The sequence below is a fragment of the Balaenoptera physalus genome (genome assembly GCF_965194825.1).
Source record: "Balaenoptera physalus genome assembly, chromosome: 6".
NCBI classification, from domain to species: Eukaryota; Metazoa; Chordata; class Mammalia; order Artiodactyla; family Balaenopteridae; genus Balaenoptera; species Balaenoptera physalus.
Window position 1 is genome coordinate 6809490 of NC_138885.1, and position 14576 is coordinate 6824065.

Below are 14576 nucleotides of genomic sequence, written 5' to 3' on the forward strand. Positions count from 1 at the left end.
CTCTCCACGAGGGGGGAGGGGGGAGGGGGGAGGAGGGGGGAAGGGAGGAGGGGACTGGAGGGGAGAGAGGAAGGGGAGGAGGGGAGGGGGTGGAGGAGAGGGGAGGGGGTGGAGGGGAGGGGAGGGGGGAGAGGAGGGGGAGGAGGGGAGGGGGGAAAGGAGGAGGAGAGGGGGAGGGGAGGGGAGGGGGAGGAAGGTCCCACCACTGCCGTGGGTCCCAGGCTCACCACCCTCAACCCTCCCTTGTTCCTTCCCGACCCGCTCCCCGCCCCACCGCCCCCAGATCCCACCAAGTCCATCCAGCCCGGGCCCCCTCGCGTTCGATCTTCAGAGTGCCCAGCGTGCAAAGCCAAGGCTTTCCCTCCCGTGAAGCGGTGAGGGGAACCCAGGCCCCAAAGCACCCACCACCGCGAGCCCCCTCCAGCACAGAAGGGCCGTCCGCGCCCCACCACACGTTTCTCCAGTCTCTCCCCACGCCTCTGAGGACAGAGATCAGGTCCCAGTCCTCGCTGCCCGCCTCGGAGCGGCCTCCCCAAAGCCGGAGACCTCCGTCCGGACGCCAGGTACCGGCCTGCAGCCCCGGGGCTCTGGGGGCGGGGCCGCGGATCGACGCGGGCGGCGACGGCAAGAGGCGCGGCGGGGGCGGGCCGGGGGCGGGCCGGGGCGGGGCGGCGGCAGACTGCGGAGACGCGGCGGCGCGCGGGGCGGCGCAGAGCGTTCTCGGCGCGGCGCGGAGCGGAGCTGAGCGGCGGGCGAGGGGCCGCAGCGGGAGCGGACCGGGCCGGAGCCGAGCCGGAGCTGAGCCGGGGTCGGGCCGCGGAGCGGGGCCCGGGCGGGGAGCAGCATGGCGCCGCGCAGGGCCGGGGCCCGCGCCGCGCAGGGCGGCCTGGGTGCCGAGTAGCCGGGCCGGAGCGCGGGCGGCGGCGGCGGCGGCGGCGGAGGCAGCTGCGCCCGTGCCCCCCGCTCTCCAGGCCCCGCGCCCCGCGCCCGGGCCGCCGGCGATGGTGACACATGCGGCGGCGGCGCGCCGGCGGCAGGACCATGGTTGAGCGCGCCAGCAAGTTCGTGCTGGTGGTGGCGGGCTCGGCGTGCTTTATGCTCATCCTCTACCAGTACGCGGGCCCGGGACTGAGCCTGGGCGCGCCCGGCGGCCGCGCGCCGCCCGACGACCTGGACCTCTTCCCCACGCCCGACCCGCACTACGAGAAGAAGTACTACTTCCCGGTGCGCGAGCTGGAGCGCTCGCTGCACTTCGACATGAAGGGCGACGACGTGATCGTCTTCCTGCACATCCAGAAAACGGGCGGCACCACCTTCGGCCGCCACCTCGTGCAGAACGTGCGCCTCGAGGTGCCCTGCGACTGCCGGCCCGGCCAGAAAAAGTGCACCTGCTACCGGCCCAACCGCCGCGAGACCTGGCTCTTCTCCCGCTTCTCCACGGGCTGGAGCTGCGGGCTGCACGCCGACTGGACCGAGCTCACCAACTGCGTGCCCGGCGTGCTGGACCGCCGCGACCCCGCCGCGCTGCGCACGCCCAGGTGAGCGCCCGCAGCCGGCCGCGCCGTCGGCCCGGGACGTCGGGGTGCCTGCTCGCGGCCGCTCCCCCGGGCCCGGCCCTCGCCGGGCGGACCTGCGCCCACCCTCGCTCCCTGCCCTCTTCTCCTGCCCTCTTGGGGACCCCACTCGCCGCGGCCCTTCTGGACCCCCTCCTGATCTCAGGGCGCCCGAGTCCCCAGTTGGTCCGCCGCTCGAATCCCGCTATCACCTCCTCTGTGCCTCTTTACTTTTCCCCACCACCCGGCGGGCTGCGCGGAGCCTGGGCTTCCCGGGGTCACCGTCCCCTGCCCGCCGCCCGTCACCTGTCGTGACCCAGCTCTGGGTCCAGGCTGGCCTGTGTCGTCGGGCGGGAAGACGGGTTCCTGTGCGAGTGTAACCCACCTGGAGTGCTCGCTTTCCTGCGCTGCTCTCACGCCCAAATCGGAAGTGAGAGAAGTGAGGTGCCTCTTCCCCTGCACCTGCGGGGCCCCCGGCCCGCCAGCCTGCCTCGAGAGGGCTGGGGAGGAGCTGCCAGCGAAGGGGGCTGGCTCTGCCGTGCCCAAGTGTGCAGGTAGAACAAAGGCCCAAGTGTCCCCTGGGGCTGGGGGCAGGGGGAAGGCAGTGCCGCCGGCCCCTGCGAGTTGGGCCAGAACCAGGCGCAAGCTCGCTCTGAAAGAGCAGGAGGCCTAGGGCAGGTTGGGGGGAGCTGAGCTGGCGGGGGGCACCTGTGCAGCCAGGCACCTTCCCTGGGGGCCCCCGTTACTGTGGAGGTTGGAAGCACAGGGCTGACCTGTGTTGGGGGACAGCTTTCCAGGGAAGCGCTTTGTAGCCAGAAACACTCTCTCTCTCTCCCCACGGTGCTGGGTTTCCAAGGGTTAAACTTGGCAATCTTCTTCTGTTCACGTGGGTGCCCTGCGGGGCCTTCTCCCCGAGATGCCTGGGCTGGGAAGGTCCAGAAAGGAGGTCTTCTTGCCGGCCTTTTGTTTATCTTCCTCGTTTGCCTTAAGAGTGCGTTCGCGGGCAGGATGGGCGTCGGGGAGCTGCGTGACCCGTGTAGCTGAGTTCGTCAGCACTCCTGGGTCGAAAGTGCAAGGTCTCGGTGTGCTTGGATGATGAAGCCTTGGTATCCGGCCAGCTCGGAGCTCTCCCTGCTCAGCTCTGCAGTCCTTCTCCTGTTGTCTTTCCCAGATGGTTAGGAAATTGGGGCTATGGAGCTGTGGGGGGGGGAGTGTCTTCCCACTTTCCCTTGGCTGTCCCCCCACCAACAGCAGCTCCCAGCCTGAGAGGTGATGTGCTGGGCGCCTTAAGGCTACATGGCTACCAGTAGCCAGACGCGGCCTGTTCAGGGACCCTTGAAGCATTGCTTCCTGCCCAGCACTTGGTCTGATCTGCATAGATGCACTTTCCAGGCCTCGTACCATCCCCTCACCCCCTCGCTCCCCAGGGTCCTGCCACTCTGTGCTAGACTGAGCTGGACCTGGGGGCTTGCAGCCACTTGCCCATCTATCCTTCTGCCCACCAGGGCTGCAAGCCCCTGGAACTGGGCACTAAGCAACCCACATAAGCCCAGGTGGGCACCTCTCTGCCTGCAGGAGTGCGGGTGTGGAGGGCGGAACCGTTCTGTCTGCCAAAGGCAATTAGGTCGCGAGAGCCCGGAGGGGAGAGGGTGCAGACCTCGCTCTAGGCACTGCCGAGGGGCCTGAGTCAGGCTTGCCACCAGACGTGGCCTCGACCCTCGTTTGCCACCTGGACACTCGTCCTACAACCCCATCTCCCGAGGCTGATTTTCTCTTTGGGTCACCAGGGTGAAGGGCCCCTGGCGTCCCTTCTCCAGAGTCTGTCCTCCAGAGCAGGAGGCCCCGCTGCCCCTACAGACAGGCGCGGAGGAAATGGGGAAGCGGCCAGGGCCTCCGGGTGCTGCACGAGGGTGGGTGCGTGTGGCAAGGGTGGAAGACTCCGTGCACAGTCCGCGTGGTCCACGTGCGTGGTCAGCCGTGGCTCCCTCCTGCCGCGGTGGGGAAGTTGCTGAGCTCAGCAGCTGCTGGCCATGGAGGAGGGGTTTCCAGGGCTCTCGGGAGGCCCGCCCTCTGCCGTCCGCTGGAGGAGTGGGCTGTGCCACCAGGCAGGTGACAGAGCCTTGCTGGCCTTCCGTGTCACTCTCCCTGCCTCTCCCTTCAGTTCTGGTCCAGGCGCTAGGTTGATGGCGTTTTTAAAATGAGCTTCCTGGAGGGGCCAGGGTAGTCTTGGCTTTCTGTGTTTACAAGCCTGTGTGCTCCCCTGGTCTGGGGCTGGGCCAGAGCGCTGGGGGTTCATGAGGCAGCTCCCCCACTGCCCAGGGACCCAGCACCCAGAGGGACGGTGGCAGTGCCCAGCCCCCATGGGATGCCTGCTGTCGGGTGACTCGGGTGTCGCCCTTGCCCTCCTTCCCGCCCTCCCCACGGCCCTGTGGTGTTGGAGCGACCGCCTGGCTGGTGAACTGAGGAGTGACATGGCACTTTGGGGTCTGGGCCTGGGCGAGAGCCCTGTCTTCCTCCTCTCCGGTCCCCAGGGCCAACCACCTTGGGGGGTCGGGGTGGGGGGCGAATGTCTTCCCGCTGTGAGGTATGCTTCTAGAATCTCTCCACCGAGCCTCTCCCAGCTCCTGGTGCCGGCGTCCGCGGGGCTCTGGGGCCTGCGGTGCGGAGAAGTGAGGGTTTTCATGGCTCCCGCGCCTCCCCGCCAAACGCCGTCAGCCGGGGTAGTTCTGAGATGGGCGTGCATCGAGGTGACAAATGGAGATGGACAGGTTTCCAGCGTTTTGCTGGAATATGGTTTGGAACTTCCAGCATCTGTGAGCGCTTCCTGGCATGGAAGAGAGGAGCAGGTGTGTGATAAAGCGCTGGCAGGTCCCTGTTTCGTCCTGTGTCCAGCAAGGGAGCTGCCACACCTGCTGGCATCTGCCAGGAATGTAAGGCCCCCAGGGAGGCCTGGCCTCAGGCAGGTAGCCGACTGTTGCCAAGGGCCACTTTGGTTAGAGTGTGTCAGTGCCCCATGCTGCCATTCACCTCGTAGGGTCGGGATGGCACTCCTAAGGTCCAAAACGTGCCTCCTTCCTCTTCCCGTCGGCCTGAAGGAGACGGAAGAGGAGACACGGTTAGGGTCTTGCCTCGGTTGCCCTGGAAATGCCCCTAAAATCGCGTAGGCTTCGTTTGGAGCCGCAGAGGGCATTTGGGACCCGCGTATGGCTTCCAGGACACCTTCATGGGGTCCTCTCTGCAGGTGGGCTCCCAGCATCCTTGATCTTAGCCAGCAGAGGCTGTGCTTCCTTGTAGGAGGAAGGAGTCTTAGTGTCAGTCCTGCAGCCTCACTCTGGTCGCACACCCTCCCGCCACCATCCTGAGTCCTGTCTGGTTTCAGAAATCTGCTGGTGCCGCCAGCTGAGCCTGTGCCACCCTCGGTGCAGCACGCCCTCCTGCCTACCACTGCTCACCCAGCTCCTCCTCTCCCTTCAGCCTCAGCTTTGCCGCCCCTTCCTTCAGGAAGCCTTCCCAGATAGCGCCCCGTTGCCTTAGGTGCCCTTGGCCACTCTCCATCTGCCATCCTGGCGTGTCCATGGCATGTTGGCACTGGCCAGAGGCCGAACGGGTGCTGCCTGCATGTGGCACCAACAAGAACGTTCACCTCTTGGTCTTGCAGCCTCTCCAGGAGCTGCAGTCAGCGTGCCCTTCCCCCATGCGTCCTGTGGTGAGTCAGGTTCAAGGAGACAGTCTTGAGTGCAGTGCTGGTCCCAGAGAACCTCAGGGGCTTCTCAGTGGGCCCAGCCAGCTTAGCTTGGAGCATTTCTATGGCACCGGACGACTTGGCTTCACAATCACATCCTTACGTGCAACTAAGGGACAAAACCTGCATTTACCTGCAGTGGGGCAGATGTTACCCAGAGCACATGACAGAGACCAGTGAACAGGGCCCGGCCACCTGAAGGAATCGCCCAGAGAGGTCTTGGGTTGAGACGGAAGGAATCTAAGGTCAAGAAATTCAGAGTTAGATTTTCTTTAAAAATGAACAAACAACCAAAAAACCTCTTTTTTTAAGCAAATGCGTGAGAAGACAAACTTTCAAATGATTTACTGGCGATCATTTTAAATGAAGCCCTGGCTTGTGAAATCATCAGGCTCTACAACTCATGTTCTCCTCAAAGCACCACAGAACTTGCAAGACCAGGGCTTCCTGTCCTCCTAGGCGCTTCCCTTGTAAAACCCGGGGCAGTGCAGAGTGGGCTGGACATGGTGCAGGGGCTTGTGTGCCCCCACCCCGGGTCAGAGAGCCTTCCCGGTGGGTGCAGCTCCCAGCCCTGGGGCCCGGGGGTTGGTGGGGGCCCGGGGGCTGGTGAAGCCCCTGGTCTTCGTGGAATCAGTCAGGGTCTCTTTCTCAGTGGCAGGACTGAGAGGTGGGGCTGCTGCCCTGGGAGAGTGGCAGGCCATCAGCGGGGGCCTGGCTTTGTCATCCTTAAGGGACACTGAGTCTTTTCGTTTCATATGCTTCTCGTTTTTGTTATAAAGTAATGACTGTAGTAGATAATCGGCAGTAAAGTATAAAAAAGGAAAGTTACTGTATTCTCTATGCATACCTTTTTTTATTATAATTGGAACTATAACGTAAATAGTCTACAGATGTTATTCTGTGTCATTAAAAACAATAATTTAGTGGCTACAGGTGACTCACCTCTGGGTGCACCATAGTTGGTTCTCCTCTGATGTTGAATGTGCAGATTTCCCATTTCTGGTTCCTGTAAGTAACAGTGCAGTGGACATCCTTGTACATAAAGTATATTTGCATACCCCTGACTTCCTTTGGAAATTCCTAGGTGTGGAATTTCTGAGTGGAATAGTCTGAATGTTTAAATGCTCTCAATGTAAATATTAAATTACTTTACACCTTATTTTGTAGCCAAGTATGGTATTTGAGTACTCATCTCGTTGGTATTCAATATTGTTCTGGGTTTAAAGAGTTTACTTTCTTCATTGAGCAAACTGTCTGTATCTGGTTTTTATTGAAAAGTCCCACCTGACAAGTGCACCCTTGAGGGTGGCCCATCACTTTGTGGGGGGGGGAACAGGGCTGTACCCAGCCACCCTGAATGCCGGCCCGTCGGGTCACAGATGTGTGCATTTCACCCCTGCCCAGAGCGGAGGTGCAGTTCTCTGCCATCTGGGGCCAAAGGGGAGGGGTGAGCGGCCGTGGGGGCCTGAGTTGGGGGAGCCAGGGTCACAAGGGGAAGGGTGCAGACAGAAGGTTGGCTCTTGTCCCGAGTGCTCCGCGGGTACTTGGACTGGGCTATCTCATTTCCCCCTCCCCACTCCCACAAAGCACGTGTGACAGTTGTCCCCATTTTCCCCGCAAGGAAGTCAAGGCCCAGAAAAGTTAGGAAGCTGACATCCCGACGTCTGTCTGTCCTATGGCCCGTGTGCCCCGTGCAGCCCTCCCCCTTGGTGCCCCCAGCTGGGGAGACCAACCTCGGTGAGAACCGCCACCAGCCCCCAGCCGTCGCGTCTGTCCCGTCCGGGGCAGAAGGGCTCCTGAGACCCTGGGCGGACACGGGCGGTTTCACGTGCAGATCTGGGTAGTTGGTGTATTGGAGAACATCTGGCAGTCTTCGCCCCTGCAGTAGCAAGACGGGACTCAGGCCACACCCTCCTGGCTCTGGCAGGGCAGCACGGAGGGGCTGCGGGGGGCGTCGGCACTGCTGACCACCGAGAGCAGGCGAGGCTCGGGGGCTGCCGGCAGAGCGGGGCTGGCGCCTCCTGCCGCCCCTCCTGGGTGACCGCGTCCTTCTCAGGTGGTCCTGGTCCTGTAGCTGCCAGCCCCACCCCCAGCCCTGCCGGAAGGGCTGTGGAATTCAGGCCAGGACGTGGTTCAGCTGGTCTGTGGGGAGGACGGGAAGGGAAGGGGGCACAGGCCCTCCTGACAAGGTGATCTCCCTGGTGGGCACTTACAGCCGTGTGGATGCGTCTTGTGGCCGACCCGCTCTTGTCTTCTCGGACCCGTCCTTTGGCCTCGCCGGCTGGCACTCACAGGTGGGCAGGCATGTTTGCAGGGTCTCCATCTCTCACACTCTTACTCCTGCTTTTTCCAGAACTCAGCGGGCTCTTTCTCTTCCTGTTACATTTTTGCTGTCAGTTTGGTTTGGGGTTTTTTTTTGGGGGGGGATATTATGCAGAAAAACGGTCCTAAGCACAAAAACAGGCAGGCATGCGAGCGGTGACAGCAGGAGGTGTGACCCGTGGCATCGGAGGGATTTGGAGGAGGCACCTCCGCGTGGGGTTTTGCAGGATCATTAGGAGTAGAGACGGGAAGCAGTGCTCTGGAACCACGGTGACTCACGTCTGAGACCCACAGCCAGTCACAGGGACAAATGGTAACAAGAGAGCAGTGGGGACAGGGAGGCAGTGTGCGTGGACAGAGGCCCTCCCAGAGGCCAGGGTGTCCAGTCTGTCCCCGAAGGCAGGCCTGTCACTTTCTGGCTGTGGGACTTGTGGCCTAACTCTGTTCCTCCCGGGGTAAAATGCCCCTCCCTAGTGTGGTGTTGTCCCAAGCCCCCAGCTTCCAGGCCCTGTTATTTTGGAAAAGCATTGCGTGGCCACATCCACACACCAGAGAGCTAACAAGCTGCTCCCAGGCTGCCTGACCCAGGTGGGCACTGTTGGAGGACATCAGGGTCAGTGTGGGGGCTGGGCTCAGGGAGGAGGTGTCCAGCCGCTGGAGACCGCACACATCCTGCCCCAGCCTTGGTTTAGACCTGGGGTCTCTCTTCCTTGATGGGGGAGCAGAAACCAGCCAGGGCAGCCCTGCTATCCCACTGCCAGCGAGGCCCCCGGCCAGGCTCCCGGCCGGCTCTGTGGGTGCTGGCAGCTTTGCTGAGGACACGCAGCCCCGCGGCTGGCCGGCGGCCTTTCCCTGCAGCGCTGCCTGCGTCCGTGTCTCTCGAGGCTCCTCCAGGACAGCTGGCCTGTTTGGAGGCCCCGCCCCACCCTAGCTGTTGTTCTGTTCACTCGCTCAGCCAAGCACCCAGGGTCTGGGGCCTCGGCTTACCAGGCGCTGCCTGCAGGGACTGACACACCCCGAGTTCTGCAAGGCCTCCACAGGAGCTCCTGGGCCCTCTCTGGGTGCCCGGGGCTCAGGCTCCGCGGCAGGGCGGAGGCGCGTGGGGACTTGGCTCTTGGGTTCCTTCCGAGAAGCCCAGGCAGCAGCTCTGGGCCCCAGCAGGCCCGACTGGGAACCAGAGGAGGAGAGAGGAGCCCCGGGCAGCCTCTCTCACCTTGTGTCTGGAGCCAGTGGGTCTCGTGGGCACAGAGAAACAGCCCCCTGAGCCTCAGTTTCCCCATCTCTAAAATGGGGATATGGAGCTTGTCATTTGGTTCAGTGGAGGAACCCAGTGTCCTGTTACCCATGACCTCCTGTGACTTCCTGGGCCCTCCGGCCCCAGTTTGTGTTCGTGTCCTGTTGGAGCCGTGGCCACTCGTAACCCTGTAGAATTCTGCAATCCAGGCGTGAGCGCAGGCCTCACTGCCCAGGGGTGGGGCCCAGGTCCTCACCTGTATGGGGGCAGCTGTCAGCAGCTTCCCTCAGCGCAGAGTGAGGGAGGGGGTGGGCCTGGGGCACTGTGAGAGAGTCTGGCCTCCTGGCCGCCCATGAGCCTCTGTTGCATGGGTAAAAGGCCCCGGGGTCGGGGTGGGGGGTGGGGCATCAGAGCAAATCAGTAATCGTCTGGAAGGGTAGTAACTAGAGACATTAAAACTCTGGAGTTAATTGTTTACAAAGCTGTAGAGTTGAAGGAAGTCAGTGGTGCGGGGGACCCACCTGCCTTGGTCACAGGCAGGAGCTGGGACCCCAGCCGCTCTGCAGGCCAGGTCCCTCCACAGAAGTTGTGCTCGCCTGATGCACCAGAGTGGACACCTGAGCTCCTGAGTCAGAGCCGTCTGGGTTCCCTGCTCCCCACCTGTGTACACGTGATACTCTGAGCCACGTTTTCTCCACCTGCCTGTAGAGCCATGGGAGGACTCGGGGGACATGCCGGACCCCAGCAGGTGGTCAGCTCCGTGAGGGTCTCTCCACCCTCGATGATAAGGAAGGACAGAGGGCATCTCTGGGCCCCCCAGCAGTGAGGGAGCAGGAACAGCGGGCAGCCGGGCCCTGCCTCAGCCTGGGAACCCTGTCTCTGTACCAGGGGTGGTGGCAGAGCAGGGGAGGGGGCCCAGACTTGGAGCCGCACCAGCCGGCTTGAATCCCGGTTCTGCCACCTGTGAGCTCTGTGACTTCTGTGCCTCGGTTTTCCCATTTGTGAAATGGGCGTAGTGACAGTGCCTGTCTCATAGGTAGGAGCTTGCAATTATGCCTTGTTGCTGGGGACTCTTTTTTTTTACAAGAGGCTACAGTGCCTCCCCTCTCTCCGGGGACAGGGCAGAGCCCTTCAGAGCCAGCTGGGAGCTCGGCTCCTGTCCCCACTCTGAGCTGGTCAGCTCAGGGGTCAGCAGGGCACTTCCCTGGCAGCAGCTGAAGTCTAGGCACTTAGCTGGGTTTCGGCCATGGGGTTCTCCTGCTCACCCCAGGCTGTGGCATTGGGAACCCCCTGTTCCTTCCTGCCTGTGCCCACTTGACGAAAGGGCTTGTTCGCTCCCTGGGTCTCCAGAAGGCCCCTGCCTTCCTGTAAGCATGGCCTGTGGGGACAGTGCAGGTTGGTCCTGCTGTGCGGGCAGCTTGCCCGCCTACCCCGCTGAGGACCTGGAGACCCAACCAAGAAGAACTCAGTGGTGAGGGGAGGGAGGGGCAGAAAGGCCAGGTGGGTCCCACGGCCTTACTCCTCTCCCCTGCCTGGGCCCCCGTCTGCCCTGGCCCTGGGCTGCGGTCACCCACCCACGGGCATCGACGGGAGGGGAGCGGTGGGCAGGCTCGTGTGTTCACGTGGTGATCACCGTGAGCTAAGCCGCCAGCACCTCTGCCCCCCCCACCACCATGTTCCTTGCATCCTCTTTTATGCTTTCACTCACTGCAAACACATGTATCCCTTGCACAGCACACGGCACCGTTGCGTGTTACACACTGTACTTGACCTTCTGTTCCTCGCTTCCTTCACTAGGCCTTGTTGTTGAGATTTATCTGTGTTGGTCCATGACACGCATATTTAATTCATTGACTGCTGGGTTTGTCTAGACACATCTTTTTTCCTGGGCTTTGTTCTGAGAGCAGACGGGAGGCATGTTTCACAGACCAGGTGATAGTGACCAGGCTTGCCCATCCTCCCCCCGTGCTCAGCTCTGCCAGCGCTCCCCAGACAGGCTCCACTGACACACACACACACACGCACACACACTGCTCCAGCCATGCCTGAGGTCCCCACCATTCGGCCTGTCAGGTGCTGCCATTTCTGCAGAGCCAGCAGCCACGAGCTGGTCCGCTATGGTCTTAGCACATGTTTCTTTTCCCCTAACTGGATGAGACGGGCATCCTGTTGTGTGGTTACTGGCTGCTGAAGTTTCCTCCAGCTGCTTACCTGCTCACATCTTTGGGCTGTTTCTCCCCGAGAGGTGGCTTGTCCTCTTTGTGTATCCTGGTATGAAGTTCTGTGCGTGGTGTGCTTGACAGGCTTCTCCTCTTGACTGTCCTTCCCCTGCCTGTGGGTCTGGGCATTTGGTTTACCGGCGCCTGTACTGGGACGGGCTGGGTGGGCCAGGCATGCCCTTGCCCTTCAGCCAAGTGCACGTGCAGGGGAGGAAAGGGAGCGTGCCTGCTGACCTCTGAACCCCTCCGGGACGCCCTTGTGCTGGGGGATCAGCCAGAAGCCCGGAAGGTTGAATGAGCGGACAGGTGGCCAGCTGACCGGCCGTCCTCCCTGCAGCAGGAGGACCCCCAAGGCCTTCCTCAGAAGTCCTGAGCAGTGCCCGGGGCCGCAACTGCACAAGCCCAGAAAGCCAAACAGTAGGCAGTCCTCCTGCATCTCACTCCCATCAGCCCTGGTTTGTTGAGCTGGAAGAAAGGATCCTGCAGCCAAAACCAGAGCCTACAGCCCACTGCTGTAAAGTCATGGGCCCTCCCTTCCCCTCCTGATGGAAATCTGGGCAGGGCTTTCCCAGAGTGAGGCCTGCCTGTGTCACGCCCCAGCCGGGTGCCTGGTCCCCCATCTGCAGCGGTCACCCGCCAGGGCTTAGCCCTGCATGGCCCTCCTCTGGAACAGAGCTTCCTGCATCCTCCTGGAAAGGCAAATGGGGGCAGGGCAGCCTTGGAACGCAGCAAACGCCCCCTCCAGGCCCCACTTGGCCCCAGCCCATATTTGCAGCATTTGCTCCTAGACCACCTCCCCAACCCGGCCTGGGAGGGGTGGCCCGCAAATCACCGTCCATCTGAGAGTCAGCTCCTGCCAGGGTTCCCAGGGCCCCAGGAACAAACACAGCACGCATTTGTGGCCCTTGAGCAGTGGGTGAGCATCTCCCCTCTGCCTTACGAGCTTTAAAGGCTCACTTGTAAATATTTACTTCCCTGGAGTGCTGGTGTCCTTGGAAAACGAGGACCTGCAAACACAGAGGTTCTGTGTTTGCATCAGTGCGACAGGAAGCGGGGTCGGGTGTCGTCCCAGAGCAGTGAGGGTTTTCTGTGAGTCCTGGGTCACGTTCCCTGTTAGGGAACCTGACCACGGCCGGGGAGGGAGGGGCTGGGGAAGGCTCCGATCTCTGTGCGCCCCACTTACAGGGTGCTGTGCACCGTGCTGGGGGCGGGGTGAGCAGGTGTCCTCGCCCAGAGGACAGTCTGGGAACAATAAGTGGCCGTGACCGACAGCCACACTGGGTGCCAGGCCTTCCTCACTCCCACCTCACTGTCAGGGCCCCGCTTTGCAGATGAGGAAACCGAGGCTCTGAGAGCCTAAGTAACTTGTCACCACGGTCACACGTGGCAGAGCTGGGATTCATACTTGGCCTGTGGTCCCAGGGTTTCCTGTTAAGCCCTCCTCATGACAGGGAGTGGGCAGGGTCCCCCAGGAGGAGAGAGCCAGGTGTCACCCAGGCGTAAGGGTTCAAGCTCGCCACGCTGCCCGCCTGCACGGGAGGGTGTCGTAGCTGCTTGGAGGGTGGGCTTTCTCAGCAGCCTAAGATGATACAGGGTCCCGGAGGGAGGCCCCGAGTGACCGCCGACCCCCTCCTCCTTGGGGCCCCGCCGCATGAGTGGCCGCCCGCCGGAAACAGCCGAGCCATTAGGTCTGACGTGTCACTCCCCGGGGGGGAGGGGATCGAGGCAGGTGGAACCAGGGCAGGCGGAGCAGTTGGTCTCCCAGGGGTTTGGAGGTTTCTGATGTCACCCGTGAGGAGGGGCCCTGCTGGGCAGGCGCAGAGCTGGGGAGCAGGGGGGCCGTGGAGTGAGAGCACGCTTCCTGCCCGCCCGGGGCACCACGGCCTCGCCTGCCCAGCCTCACGGCCTTGCCACGGTGCTCTTCCCCTAGCCACTGCACCCCTGCCCCCCAGCCTCTGTCCCGCAGGAGAGGCCGCAGCTCGGGCACATGCCAGCACCCTCCGTTCCCTCAGCGAGCAGGTCGGCAGGCCAGCAGGTCCGGGCACCGTGTCTTGCTCAGACAGGTCCAGACGGAAGGCTGCTTGGTGGCCCACGGTGCGGACCCTGCAGAAGTTGAGGGCCTACCGAGCCCTGCTTCCAAACCAGCATCCCGCCGTCAGAAAGCCCAGGCCTGGGAGGAGAGCTCTGTCCCTTTGCTTTCCTGGAAGCTTGGCTGGCAGAGCGCCCAGCGGGAAACATCGTCTGTCAAATCGGAGGCAGTCACGTTTCAGCCAAGTGGGTCAAAGGCAGGCAGTGGGATTGGTGGTGGCCCCCCCCGCCCCGAGCAGGAGCAGACCCCTGTCCTCAAGCATCGGGTTGAAAGGGGACCCGGCGGGCGTCAGGCAGGACTCGCCACGGGGCACGGAATGCATGCCAGGCCCGCAGGGGCCTAGGACACACGCGCAGAGGAGGACCCTCGCCCCCTTGGCCCGCCCAAGTCACAGAGCACTCGGGCAGCCGAGGCCGACGGCCGGCGCCTTGGGCCCCTCACCCCACAGTAGCCGTCCTCAGGGCCAGCGCTTCCCACGAGACCCTCTCTGGGCGCAGAGCAGTTGCGAGGCGTTGAGGGCTGAGGGCCACCCCCAGCAGCGGGGCGGGGGCGGTGCTCGCCCGGCAAGGCTGAGGGAGCCCCAGCAGTCCCTCTCGCCCTCCCCCAGCCTGAGCCCTGCTGTCTTTGGTCACCTGTCCTTCTGCTGGTCAGGCCAGCGGAGGCCTGAGGTGGTGTCGGCCGTGGAGGGGCCGTCCCGGAGCTGCTGGGGGTGCTGACTGGCCCCAAGGTGGGCCGGAGACGGGCTGGCGGGCAGGGGTGGTGGCCTCCTGCAGAGCCTGGTGGCCAGCACATCACGCGAGCTGCTCCGGGTCTCTGCCAGAGGAAGTGCCCTTCAGAGGGTCGGTGTGTTAGCACAGAGCCTGGGGGCGGTGGCCTCCCCCAGCCCTGAGCCCTGGCCACAGCTGGCACACGAGCCTGAGCCTTGGGGGCCGGCAGCTGTTGCCTGCTGAGCAAGCACAGAAAACCCCAGCCTTGACCGCCTGGGGCTCTGTGCATGGACCCCTCTGAGTCTTTTTAAATTCGTTTAGTGGGTTTCGATGGAGCCCTCGCTCTGTGCAGTCTCCAGAAGGACACTGGTGTGGGATCCTGGCCCCCAGCCCTCCCTTCCAGGGCCGCCCAGCTGTGTCTGCAACGGGTGCCCAGCTGTATCCGACGGGCAGCCAGGTGTGGGAGGGGCTGGGGGTCGCAGCATCCAGCATCCCCCTTGGGTGGTGCTTGCGGCCCCCCTCGAGTTCCCAGGGCAGTGTAAGGGCCTTGGCCCCTCGGGTGGTGACTCCGCCATCCGTCGGCCAGGCCTCACTCTGGTTTTCTCCAAGTGACATCAGGTCGGGGTCCCTTCACACACGCCCTGCTCTGCCCCAGTCTCAGTGCACCCTGGACCCCCAGTCACTCTGCCGGCCTCTGGGTACTTGGCCCT

General features: G+C 63.1%; 1 protein-coding gene across 5 annotated transcripts in view; it reads left to right on the forward strand.

Annotated features, from left to right (window-relative positions):
• Positions 1-696: 696 nt before the first annotated feature.
• HS6ST1 (heparan sulfate 6-O-sulfotransferase 1) overlaps positions 697-14576 on the forward strand; it is a 43744-nt gene continuing 29864 nt past the window's right edge. For all 5 annotated transcript variants that reach the window (XR_014264986.1, XR_014264987.1, XR_014264988.1 and 2 more), the window contains exon 1: positions 697-1538. Coding sequence is in view for 1 of the 5 variants with exons in the window: in XM_082465958.1 (XP_082322084.1) it covers positions 1012-1538 (527 nt within the window). In the remaining 4 variants the exon portion in view is untranslated. The remainder of the gene's footprint in view (positions 1539-14576) is intronic.